The sequence below is a fragment of the Charadrius vociferus genome, unplaced genomic scaffold (assembly GCF_000708025.1).
Source record: "Charadrius vociferus isolate BGI_N301 unplaced genomic scaffold, ASM70802v2 scaffold332, whole genome shotgun sequence".
In the NCBI taxonomy this organism is placed as follows: Eukaryota; Metazoa; Chordata; class Aves; order Charadriiformes; family Charadriidae; genus Charadrius; species Charadrius vociferus.
The window spans coordinates 3,830,679-3,843,276 of NW_009647418.1; the positions used below are offsets into that span (position 1 = coordinate 3,830,679).

General features: G+C 55.9%; 1 protein-coding gene across 1 annotated transcript in view; it reads left to right on the plus strand.

The window, feature by feature from the left end:
* Positions 1 to 9,447: 9,447 nt before the first annotated feature.
* RPH3A (rabphilin 3A) overlaps positions 9,448 to 12,598 on the plus strand; it is a 42,823-nt gene continuing 39,672 nt past the window's right edge. Inside the window, exons 1-2 of the mRNA XM_009880368.1 lie at positions 9,448 to 9,486; positions 11,437 to 11,605. Of these exons, the coding sequence (XP_009878670.1) occupies positions 9,448 to 9,486; positions 11,437 to 11,605 (208 nt within the window). The remainder of the gene's footprint in view (positions 9,487 to 11,436; positions 11,606 to 12,598) is intronic.

Sequence of the window (12,598 nt, forward strand, 5' to 3'; positions counted from 1 at the left end):
TCCCTGCAAAGTCCCCGTCTCCTCTGGCTCGTCCCCGTCAACTCTCATTAGAGAAAAGGAGCCACTAATTTTCCTTGCAAGAATCCTGCCTCTTGCCAACTCGATGGAGGTTATTAATGTTATATTTGTCCCTTCCGTGTTGTTTGTTTTCATCTGAGCTCAATTTTCTCTCTGTTAAGTTGACTGGTGCGTGCTGTTTTCTTTCATGTACCAACCGAACGCCCTAAATGCAAACGGAGGTGCAGGTTGGCCAAAAGCTGCGCCCAGCACTGTTGGCTCCGGCGTTTGCAGGCTCTGCCCCGAGCACCGCAGCGCACCTCTGGTTTTGGGGGTTGCCGGTCACTGTTTTATTGAATTTTTGACAGTTCTTGAAAGGAAACCTCTTTCTTTTATAAGCCAGCTTTGACAGCGCAGAACTAAATCACCGGGAGAGATTGAATCTGAGCGGCTGATGAGTTTGTGTTTAACCTCTTGGCCCGGCTCAGCCGGCAGCGGGGAGGGCTGTGCTCGGTGTGTCCGGGCGGCAGCGGTGCTGCCGAAAGTGGTGGGATGGTGCCATGACCGTCCCTGGTTCGGTTGTGCTTCTTGGTCCTACTTTGGTGCTGGATCCCCCCTGGGATCTACGCCGCGGGTGCAGGGTGGGAAGCAGGAGTCATCACCCGGGCGCGATGCTGATGCAAACCTCTGTGTCCGGGGGGAGGAGTGATGTCTCCAAAGCCATCCCTGCTTTCCGCTGGGTTGGGGAACGGAGCAGCGCGTCTGTGTCACAGGAAAAGCCCTCGGGAACAGCTCAGGCACTTCACAGCAGCACCTGCCCCGGGTGTCATCACGCTTTTGGCTTTCCGCTTGCTCAGTGGACTGGATGAGCATCCTTCAGAGCTGTCCTCCAGGGACGTGTCCCGGCGTGGTCCTCTCACCCTCTCCAGGGCGCTCCCAGGGATGGGGACCGTGTGTGCCAGCACCTGAAGCCTTTCGCCCCGGGCTCTTGCTGCAGCCTGGCTCCCCATGGAGTCTGCTCTGTGCGTCTCACCTCGTCCGTGGTGATGTTTCTCCAAAAACCCAAATGCTGCGAGGAAGCCACCGAGGCACGTGGTGTGTGCCGGCCGGGGAGGGCACTGGGGGAATGAGCACAAGATCAAATCCCGCGGAGAAAACCTTGGAGAAGGGGAGAAGCTCTAAAGGACTGGCGTTAATCCCGAGGCTGATACGTGATGTGCGTCTGTGTTGTAGAGGAACACGCTGTACGCAGGGAGGGGACGGGAGCTTTTATCTTCTCTGTGTGAACCTTTTTCCTTCACCCTCCAATTGTGCATGAATTTTCCCGGAGTCCCCAGTTTGGCGAGCTCGGTGCTGGGTTTTGACTTTGCCATGAGACTGAGGAGCGCAGAAAACCTCCTTTTTTGGTTGAAATCCACTGCTTATTGGCATCGGGTGGATGGTAACTTTGCGTCGGCGTTGTCTGCTCCTCGGCACGTGGCTTGGGGGAAGGATGGCCAAAATGAGCTGGGCTCCAGGGGGAGAGCTGGGTGGTGGTGGTGATGAAAAGCATTGCTGGGGGGTCCCGGGATGCTCCCGGGATGGTGGGACGTGGGGTGAGCCGGCACTGCTTGCCATGGTCTCGCTGGGTGCGAACAGTCTCTGGCTTTGCTCCTGCAAGTCAAACCGAGCAGGGGTGAGCTGATATCTGAGAACGGACAAAACGTGTCCGTCTGGGATTGCCTGGGATTGATTAGGGCAAGGAAGCTGGTGAGGGGTCTGGAGCACATGTCTGATGAGGAGTGGCTGAGGGACCTGGGGGTGTTCAGCCTGGAGAAGAGGAGGCTGAGGGGAGACCTTCTCGCTCTCTACAGCTCCCTGAAAGGAGGGGGTAGAGAGGTGGAGGTTGACCTGTTCTGTCAAGTGACAGGTGATAGAACAAGAGGAAATGCCTTCAAGTTGCACCAGGGGAGGTTTAGATTAGATATTAGGAAGAATTTCTTTACTGAAAGGGTCATCGGGCATTGGAACGCGTTACCGAGCGCGGTGGTGGAGTCCCCATCCCTGGAGGGATTTAAGGGTTGTGTAGATACAGCGCTCAGGGACATGGTTTAGTGGTGGGTTGGCAGCGTTAGGGTAATGATTGGACTGGATGGTCTTACAGGGCTTTTCCAGTCTAGGAGATTCTGCGATTCTGGCAGGGCTGGGGTTGGTTAACTGAACCATCAGTGTCTGCTGCACTGGGGTGGCCGCGCTACAGGGGTGCGTCATCCCAGCATGATGTCAGCTGCTGGGCCACTTGATAAAGCGTTAAAGGTCTCCAAGGTGATTAAATTCCTACAAGTTGATTGTGTTTAAACAGCAAGGCAGAGGAAAAACTCATCTGCTGGAGAGATGAGTGCTCAATCTTTATTAGACACTAGAGAATCTACTCGGGACCCCCCACAGAAATGGCCTGTTGGGGTTGAGGGGAAGTCTGCGGTGCCATGTGCTCCCAGGGGAACCCCAAGATTTGGAGGGCTGAGGGGGCCCCGACCCGCGGGGAAGCGCTCCCGGAGGTGCCGCAGGGGGTCTGCGCGGGGCAAAGCCGGCGGGGAGGGAGGAGGGGAAAACAAAATGTGTATTTAATCCATTTTGGGGAAAACGGAAGGCGACCGCCGCCGTGAAGGGGAATGAACGGAGGCAGAAGAAGCGGGGCGTGGGCGGGAGAGGGCCGGCGCGTGTCTCGGGTGGTATAAAATTGCCGTTTCCCAAAACAGCCCCAACTTTTGTATTTGTTAATTTAAGGGCCGACTCTGCAGCAGATAAATCCGGGGCAGGTTTGTAAATGCTGCATTGCTGGCAGCCGAAACACAAATACAACCTGAACGGCTGCCAAGCAGTAAAAATCAGGGGGGAAAAAAAAAAAAAAAGCCAAAAAAAGCCAAAAACACAACAAACCCTCTGTGTCAGGATTTACAGCCCTGGAAAAGAAAAGGCTACAGCATCCCGCTCGGGCGGGCTGGGACGGGGCTTCCCTCCCCGGGGCGGATGTTGGGAGGAGAGAAAAAGAAGCTGTTTTCAAGCAACCCACAGCACCAGGGGGTTCCTGGAAAGGGATTTGGGTATTTCTCGGGGCTCTGTGGTGCTGTAGGCTCAGAGAAAGCCGCCTTTGGGAAAAGCGGATGGGTGCCAAAATGTGTAAAAACCTGTTTGTGGTTGGGGGGTTCGGTGGTTCCTGTCCTGACCGCAGCATCGCCACCGCCTGCCCAGCCGTGGGCATCCCTCTCGGCCGTCGCTGCCGCTTCTGTCCGGCCCTCAAAACGCACCCAGAGCCCAATTTTGGCTGCGGTCGTGGCCGGCTGTGCTGCTCGTTGCTCAAGCTGCCCGGTGTTTCCTACGATCGGACCTCGGTTTTCAGCTATTTGTCACTTTTTTTTTTTTGCCCAAAATACCGAGGCTGAGATTGCAGAGCTCTTTCCAAGAATAAAGGAGAAGAGGAAGCGCGTTGCAAACGGGCAGTTGTCAGCTCCGGCCCCTGCCTTTCGTTCCCCTTCCGCACAAAGGGGAAAACAACTTTGTGTTTAATTAAGTGAAGTGAAGCATCACTTCTCATCTGTGCAGAGCCCCCCGCTCGCAGCCGGGTGAGCACCGAAACACGGTATTGCTGCTGCTGCAGTGGTTCTTTGCCCACGGTCGTGTGCGCTTTCCTTTTCCCCTTCTTTTTTCCCCTTCTTTTTTCCCTCTTCTCTTCTCTTCTCTTCTCTTCTCTTCTCTTCTCTTCTCTTCTCTTCTCTTCTCTTCTCTCTTCTCTTCTCTTCTCTTCTCTCTTCTCTCTTTTCTTTTCTTTTCTTTTCTTTTCTTTTCTTTTCTTTTCTTTTCTTTTCTTTTCTTTTCTTTTCTTTTCTTTTCTTTTCTTTTCTTTTCTTTTCTTTTCTTTTCTTTTCTTTTCTTTTCTTTTCTTTTCTTTTCTTTTCTTTTCTTTTCTTTTCTTTTCTTTTCTTTTCTTTTCTTTTCTTTTCTTTTCTTTTCTTTTCTTTTCTTTTCTTTTCTTTTCTTTTCTTTTCTTTTCTTTTCTTCTTTTCTTTTCTTTTTCTTTTCTTTTCTTTTTTCTTTCTCTTCCCTTCAGTGTTTTTCCCAGCACGGAGGTTTTACAACCCTTGGGCGGCTGCTGTCTGGTTGGAGCGGGAACCTGCCCGGTGCCCCACATCCCTCTCCACCAGCTCAGGTCACCCCCATGGTTTTCTCACGCCTGAGTCATGAAGAAAGCCCCATGGAGAGAGCTCCCCTGGCCCACTTCATATGTGGGTCCAGAAGTGAGAGAAACCCAAGGACATGAAGAAATCCAGAAAAAAAGCAGAGGACCATGCAGGACCGGGGTTGACTTCCAGTTCTGGGCACGTGTCATCCTCTGGATTTGCGCCTCGACCTGTTGGGATGGATAAGGAGGTGTTTGGTCCCGCGGTGCAGGAGTTGACACCGGCTGGTCGGTGTCCTGCACATCTAATTTATTTCACTGCAAAGGCACATAATGATGCAGATAAAAGTTATTGATCCGGCAGTGCTGGCAGCAGGCGCCGGGTGCATCTGTGCCCCTCGGTCCTGCCTGTCCCCGGTGCCACTGCGGAGCGCCGGGACACAGTGCCGGGAGGCGGCACGGGGTGCTGCGAGGGCACGCGGCCCCACTGAGCCCGCAGGAGAGGACGAGGAAAAACGATGGTGCCGAAGCAAAGGTTGAATTGACCAAAACACCCGGATCCGATCCTCTGAACTGCAAATCACGGGTGGGTTTCACGTGGAATTTCAGGTCGGGTTTGCGGGTGCGTTTGTGGGCACCGTCCTGGGGACCCCAGCTGGGGCGGGGGCTGTTCGGGGGGATTGGCTCATCCTGGGTTATTTTAAGGTCTTTTTTTCTTTTTTAAGGTCTTAAGAGGAAGCAACTCTGGGACAGGCTGGTTCTGGTTGCGTGTGGTCTCTGCCCGAGGGATGCTGGCTGGGTGCAGACGCGGTGCTGGGAGCCCGGCGGCATGGTGGCACGTGCCACTGCGACGTGGTTACGATCACCCTCCCTGTCCTGACCTGGACCTCGGGGGCAGCCAGGCACCGGTGCGCAGGACCTGGCACCGGGGATGCTTTTGTCAAAGCCCCGAGGGTCTGGGGGACACGTGTGTCCCCCCAACTGGGTCACCTCCCGCCCGCAGTCGGGGATGTGCCGGAGCCAGAGGAGGACGTGGAGAGGGATTTAGGCCACCCATCAGGATGCGCCATCCACCACGTGTCGGAGCTGTGGCTGAGGTGTCCCTGAGATGTCATTGGGACGCCGGGGCTGCAGCACGGCCACAGATTTACAGCCACCGCTTTTGGCTGAAGACGGATTAAGGAGGACGTGTAACTACTTTTGCTTCCTTAAGCGGGGAAGAGGCCGCTCCGCTCTTGCTCCGGTGATTGTGGGCAAGAGGTGGCCGCATCCAGCCGTAACCAGGAATCCCACTCACCCTTCTGCAAACCCTTTTCGGACCGGCGGTGGGGTCCAGCAGGGGAGAGGAGGGGGCTGCAGGGCACAGGGATGCAGCCGTGAGGATGAGGCGCTCGGGGAATAATTAATAGCAGAGTCTGTTCAATGGGTGCAGGTGCACCTGAGCGGTCTTGGAACTCCGGTCACTTTAATCTGTTCTTGGGAGAAAAAATTAGTTTTAACCAATGTTTCTGAGGTTAGTAGCTGTGAGGGTGTTCGGAGCAGCCAGAGGCGGCCCCCAGCCAGCGCCCCAGGGATCTGCGGCTGCGGATGTATTTTGGGTGGGCTTTGCAGGAGGATGGGACAGGCGATGGAGCGTGTTGCAACGTGCCCGTTTGCCTCTGCTCATTTAGTGAGAGGCCGGTCCCGACTGTCCCTTCTCCAGCGGTGGTGTTGGGAGACGTCTCGGAAATCCCTCCTGGCCGTGGCGATGCTGCTGAGGGTGGTCCGGGCATGGGGCTGTGGGCAGAGGGCTGTCCTGGGGGCTGCCCCACAGCTGCATCCAGCTCTCCTGCGCTGGTTCCTGAGCTCTCAGCAGTGCCGGTGCTCCTGACCGGCAGAGATGCCTTCTCCATCCTGCTCCGTGCAAGCCTGGATGGCCTCTTGCTGTGCTCACCACTGACTTACTGTAAGGAGAAAATAATCGGGGTGGAGGTAGTTAGTTTTTCTTGCAACGAGGCCCATCCATGCCATCCTTTCATCAGTGCCAACCTCTGGTGCTGGTGGCACTAAGGTCCTCTCCGGCAGTGCTGCGTGCCGAACCCGCGGCAGCTGCTCCTCACGGCTGAATTTGTTCCTTGCTGCCGTATCTCCCACTTCCCAAGCAAGGAAGCAGAGACGGGACTGGCTTCTCACCTGGAAGCACCAGCTCGTGAATCTCCACCAGCTTCTGTGGACGTGCGGTGATTTACAGCCGCAGGGCTCTGGGCTGTCGCGGCTAATCCATCAGCCGGCACGGTGCTGGCACTAACGGGGTGTCTTCTCCTGGTGCTGCTTTGGGACCTTGTGCTGCCTCTGGCCAAATCCCCGTGGCCGGGCGTGGGCTGTAGCTATTGCAGAGTCATTTGCTCTTCCTTAGTTATCTCTTGGTCCAAACAAAATGTGTTTATTATATCTTATAATTTCCCAATTCAATAGTTGGAGGGGAACATCTGCCTCTGACCTTGGCTGCACCTGCTGAGGCAAAGATCAAACTCACCAAAACACCCGGATCTGATCCTCTGGGAAAGAGCTGCAAATTACGGTCAGGTTTGGCGTGGAAATTCAGGTCGGGGTTTGCAGGTGCACTTGTGGTTCTGCCGCAGCACGGGGTGAGAAGGTGCTGCCCGTGACCCGACAGACAGCCCAGCACCGACGGCTTCACGCCGGAGCATCCTTTGGGGAGTGGGATGGGATGAGATCTGTCGAGCCAAGCGCTGAGCTCAAGCCACCCGCATCCTGCCTTAAACCTCTTGCCTTCAGTCGCCCCCGCTGCTGGGGAGCCGGGAAAGTCTGCGTTTGCCGTGTTACAGCAGGAGTCGCCGCTCGGCGGAGATGCTGCTGCCCATGGTCAGGGCAAAGCCTCGGAAATCCCCACGCAGAAGGTGGTTCCTCGGCAGTGACACAAAAATAAATCACTTGCTGTTATGTCCGGGAGAGACGTTGGCTGTGTGTCCATCGGGTGAACACCCGGCAATGCATTTTAGTACGTGGCTTCCACGCTGTGACCCTTTCTTGGGTCGCGAGTCCAGTGACAGCATTTTACCTTCGGTAGAAAACCTCAGAGCTATAGATCTCAACTCACCGGCCGCAGTTTGCCCAGCGATGAGTAACTTGCATCTGTTGGTCTGATCTGGATGACTTTCTCTGACCTTCTGCACGTTTCTCCTGGAAGAAGAATCGTACAAGTGCCCTCCCGGGAGGATGCTCAGGTTGAACTCGGGGTTTTTCACGAGGGCCCTTTTTGTCCAGGTTAACAGAGTCGAGCGTGAATACGAGTTAACTACCAGGGAGCTTTTCTCAGCCTGCTGCTTGCTCTGAGTGCGCATTCAAGAGTATCAAAGCCCTCGGAGGTTGTTTTTCCTTTAAGCAGCAGCAATAAAACTCCACAGCGCTAAAGATCAAAACAACTCGTTCTGGCATATCTCAAAACCCCTTCCCTGCAGATGAGATGCAGGTGTTGGCGAGATTATTCGGGCGGCGATACTCTGGGTTTAACCCTTCCCAGGGGCTGGGAGATTTGCAGAGGCTCCTCGAGGGCTGCGAGGAGCTGCTTGTCCTCCTTGGGCAAGTGGAGCATCTCAGCGGGCCGCTCTTGGCACGGTTTGCTGCCCGGCTTGTGCACGGGATGAGGGATTGTCTTGCTGTGTTTCTCCCCAAAGCAGGGCACGCTGCTTAGCGAGGGCAGCTGTAAATACACCATCTGCCTGTCCTGGGAGCTCCAACCCACCGGTTTTTGGCTCCTGAGTTAAAGCTTTGCGCTACCGGCCGAGCAACAACCCCGTCTCCGCGTCGCGTGAGAAACTCGGCTGCTGCTGCTTTAATTTTTCCAAGCAAATCATTACCCTCAAGGCAGCAGCCGGAGCAGCAATCGATATCCTGCAGGCTTTGCTGGGAAATAAAACAAGCTGGAAACCAGCCCTGCGTATGAGGTGGTTGCTGGTGGCTTTGGGCTGAGCGTGTCCCGCGGGGACGAGGGGATGCTGAGCTGATGCTCCCCAGGGACCCAAATCGCAGCCCGGGGACCCTCAGCCTCCCCCGGGGCTGCCTGTCCGGGCTGGGATTTGCCCCTGGGATTTGCCCCGGCAAATCGCTCCGTGCCGGGAAGACTCGACAGCCAAATCCCTTTGCAGTGGTGTCGTGCTCACGCTGTCGTTTGGATAGGACTTGATGACAGTATTGATTTCTAAGCTTGTTAAACAAGCTGCGCTTGCTGGAAAAGGTCCCCTCTTGCTTGGTCCCCGTGTGAGTATAGCGCGTGCTGGTTTAACCTCTTGCTTGCCATGGGGAGAACAGAGATTTTCGGGTCGTTCAGACTTGTCTTTTGCTGTGGATTCATATGGAAAAGGGAGCACGTACATCCCGGAGACGAGTCCCCGCAAAACCCGCTGTCCTACAGCCACGTCCCTGGTGCCAGCGCTGGGAAGGGATGTCCCACCCCGGGCACGGTGGGTCTGGTGGGGCAGGGGACGATGCTCCGTCCTGGAGCACCATCGGAAAGCCTCTGCGAGGCATCTTGAGGGGCTTAAATATCATTGTTTTCCTTTCTTGAAAGAGAGAACCTCCTGCCTGGGTTGAAACCTCGAAACGAGGGGCTGAGCGGCACTCCTTGGGTGTGGGAAACGGAGCATCCGAAAAATCAGAGGGAAGAGAAAGGATGACAAACGATCCCAAGAGAGTGCCCTGCCAGGGAGTCCTTGAAGGGGAAACAACCAGCGGTCATGGTCACCGCAACTTGAAAAAAAACCCCGAGTAATTATTTATGCCATCGGTCCGGGTCAGGGACAGCTGTGGTGTCTCCGGTGTCTCCGTGAGAAGTGCGGCGGTGACCCGGTGCTGCCATCTCCGCCACCCGAGAGGCCTTTCTGCGTCCCCGCTGCAGGTCTGTGCGCCGTTCCCCGGCCGGGGAGGGATGGGGGAGCCGCCGGCTGAGCTCCGCCTGCGTTTTTTTTGGGCGGAATGGGAAGATATTCTTGGAGTCGGGCTGAGGGGTGAGTGAACACCTGCGGGCTGCCAGGTTGGGCTTTTCTTTCCCGGTGTAAGATTTCCATTTGGAAGCTGCTGGGGAGGGAGATGAGCGGGGCGATGCTTCTCCGCTTGGAAGCGGAGCAGTCCACCTCTCCGCAGGAGAGCGTTTCCAGGTCTCTGTGCCTGGCTGGGAACGTGGCCGCCTGCCCGCACGTGGCTCGTTGCTGCGAGTTAATTATGGCGGATCGAACCAAAACCTCCCAAGCGGAGCTGGGGGCTGCTATCCGTCGCGTCCTTATATAAAGTCTGGCATGGAGCGGTTGTCCTTGGTCACCAACCGGGGCACGGAGGTGAGACCCGGCGCCACGGGGAGCCGGCGTTGGGGATGGCATCACCTCCAGGAGCGGGGCTGGGCATGGGGTCCCTGTTTGGGCTCCCTGACCCGCCTCAGCGGTGTCCCAGCGCGTGGGCGCATCTTGGGGTTGCTTATTTTGGGGACACAGCGTCGCCTCCCCCAGCCCACCCCGTTGCCCGGAGGAGCGCGTACGGGCCGTGGGAAATGGGAAGTGGAGAGACTCTATTTTAATACGCCGCTGTGGGTTGGTGACCTAGAAAAGCAGCTCGGAGAGCAAGAGTGTGAAGTCCAACCTCCCCCGCTGCAAGCGTGGCTGCCGTGCCGCCGCCGAGCACAGGGTGGCCTATATCAAGCGATGGAAGAGGCATCGTGGGGAGACGGGGGGGGGTGTTTGGTGGTCCCCCGGCCCCGGGGCTGCGGCTCAGGACCCTTCCGTGGGCACCCCGTGGCCCTGAGCATCGTTGCCCTGGGCTGCAGGGGGGATGGGAGATGGATAAACGAATAAAGCCCCTGGTTTCGGGAGGATGCGGCGTGGGCAGGGATGCAGCAGGTGGGATGCGGGCAGGTCTTTCGGAGCGCTGCGGGATGGAGCGGGTCCCTCCTGGCGCTGGAGGGTGTTACCAGCACTGACAACTGGTGTTACCCAATATATATTGGCAATGCTGTAGCGCAGCCGATGCTCCGCGTTCGTGGGTCGAAGGGGAGATACAGCTCCTTCCTCCCCTCTTTTAAACGTGCCCTCTCCAAAAAAAAAAAAAAAAAAAAAAATTTTAAGTTTACAGGAATGTGCTCTTTGCAGTCTCTAAAATGAAATGAAGCCTGGTTATTCTCAGCCAAAACCAGCAAGTTTCCGAAACGCTGTATTCAGCTGAGCGGAAGACATGCCGATTAATTAAATCAGTAAATAAGTTATACTAATCCCATTAACAAAAGAGGAGCTGGAGATTAAATCTTTTATGGCACTTACTGCAAAATTAATGCAGGCAGTCTTTTAGGAAATATATTCTTCCCCTCACCTCGCCAAGGATAATAGTGCAGTTATATAGGACAGAACGTTATCAGGAATGAAAAATGAATGTAAAACTAGCACATATCTTATTAAAAGAGTGTAATGAGCTGCCTACATGATTGAGCTGGCCCAGCTGAGCTCGGGGCTGCACAGCGGTGCCGGGACCGTGGGCTGAGCCCTCCGGCTGGGCTGGGGGTCCGCGTCCTGCCCGTGCCACCGCAGGGGCTGCGGGGAGGGGAGATGGGGGTGCTGGCAAGGGATTTGGGGTCCTCGTGGGATTCCCAGGGACTTGGTGGCTCTGGAGCGAGGCGGTAAGCGGGCTGCGGAGGGGAATTTGCTGCTGGAGCTGCCTGCGCCCGCAACGGGTGGGAGCGGGGTGGGATGCTGAAGTCCCCTCGCCGCAGATGCTTTCCTGCATCTCCGGCAGGGACAGTGCCAGGATGGGGCCGGCGAGGGCTGACATGCTGCGGAGAGGCACAGGGGGTGGTTAAAAATGTCCCGGCATCCTCACAAGTTGCCTTCCCACCTCTGTTTCTCCAGCCACTGCTTCTGGAGAAAAGAGAGTCCCATCGCCAGCTCTTGGAGCAGCTGGGTGTCCCCGTGACAAGGGGGAAAACTTGCTTGCTTGTCCTTTCCTTTTTAATTTTTTTTTTTTTTTTTTTAATTCTGGCACTTTAATCGAGGGGATTAATCGAGGATGTCTCCTCTGGCTTGTGCCTGGCTCATTATTTTCTGAGCTGGCAGGAGCTCGGGCTGGAGGGGGGACAGGGTGTTAATTAAATAACGTGGATTCGGCCACATCCCGCCCAGGTGCCAAGGGAGAGCCCAAGTGGGTTTTCTCCCGCTCCAGCCTAAATCCTGTCTTGGCATGTTGTCCTCCTGAAAAAGTACAAACTCTGATCCCCAAAGCACCAGGCGCAACCTCCCCGATTTCAGCTGCCGGGGCTCATCCCGCTCGGAGACCTCACACTGGTGCCCGTCACCTCCTTCTCCATCCTCCTCTCCCTCTTTTTCTCCTCCACCTCTTTCTCCAAAGCACAATTTAACGGAGAGGAGCGGCGCTGGCTGCGCCGGGCAGCTGGTTATGGATTTCGGGTGTCGGGAGGTGGGTCCTTTCCCCATCTCTCTTGCAAGTCAAATATTTAAGTCAGCGCCAAAGCAGTTGGGTTGAGCGCGGAGGAGAGCACGTGCGAAGGCGGTCAGCGGTGAGTTATGATGTGGGTGGCGCGTGTTTCTTGCTATCATATCCCGGGGAGCTCCTGGGGGCATCCGTCGGGATCTGTGGCCAGGCGGGCTTGGGAGAGGAGGGGGGAGCAGCTTGGCTTTTAGTGATTTACAGAAGCGGAAAATGCTCTCCTGGGTGCCCGAGCTGCCATCAATCATTTTAATTTAACTCATGCAACCATGCTCGGAGCTGCGGCTGCGAGGGGAGGGCTTGACGTGATCCTGGTTTATTTTTCCCTGTATTGGAGTCAGCGACAGCAGCTGTTATTCAGCCCTGAGCTTTCGTGTGCTCGAGCTCTGAGAGTTTATAGATTTCCACTGGAACGCTTTTAATCCTAATTAAAAACATTGCAGAAAAAAAAAACCCAAAACGTTTCATAAAGCTCATATTCCTTTTTCCAGAGGACTGCCCGACCTTGCAGACACCGGAGGGCTAACCCTGGCTTGGCGCTGCCTCACCGCTCCCCATCTCCTGTCCAGCACTTCAATTAGGTGCAACTAATTGGGCTGTAAACCAAGGGGAGAGGTTTCCTCCCGGAGCATCTGAGCAGTGGTGCCAGGGTGGCAATAGCTGAGTATGGCATGTGCTGTGCTTTCGATGCTTTAATTTGCCCATGCGGCCGTGTTTTCAGTGCCCTGACGTCAGGCTGTGCTTGTGCACCTACGCTGCCCTGGGGGAAAGTGTTCCATCCCCGACTCCATCCCCACTCCACCCTCGGCTCCATCCTCAGCTCCATCCCCAGCTCCATCCTCGCCTCCATCCCCACTCCATCCCCAGCTCCATCCTCGGCTCCTTCCCTGGCTCCATCCCCACTCCATTGCCAGCTCCATCCTCGGCTCCATCCGCACTCCATCACCGGCTCCATCCTGGCTC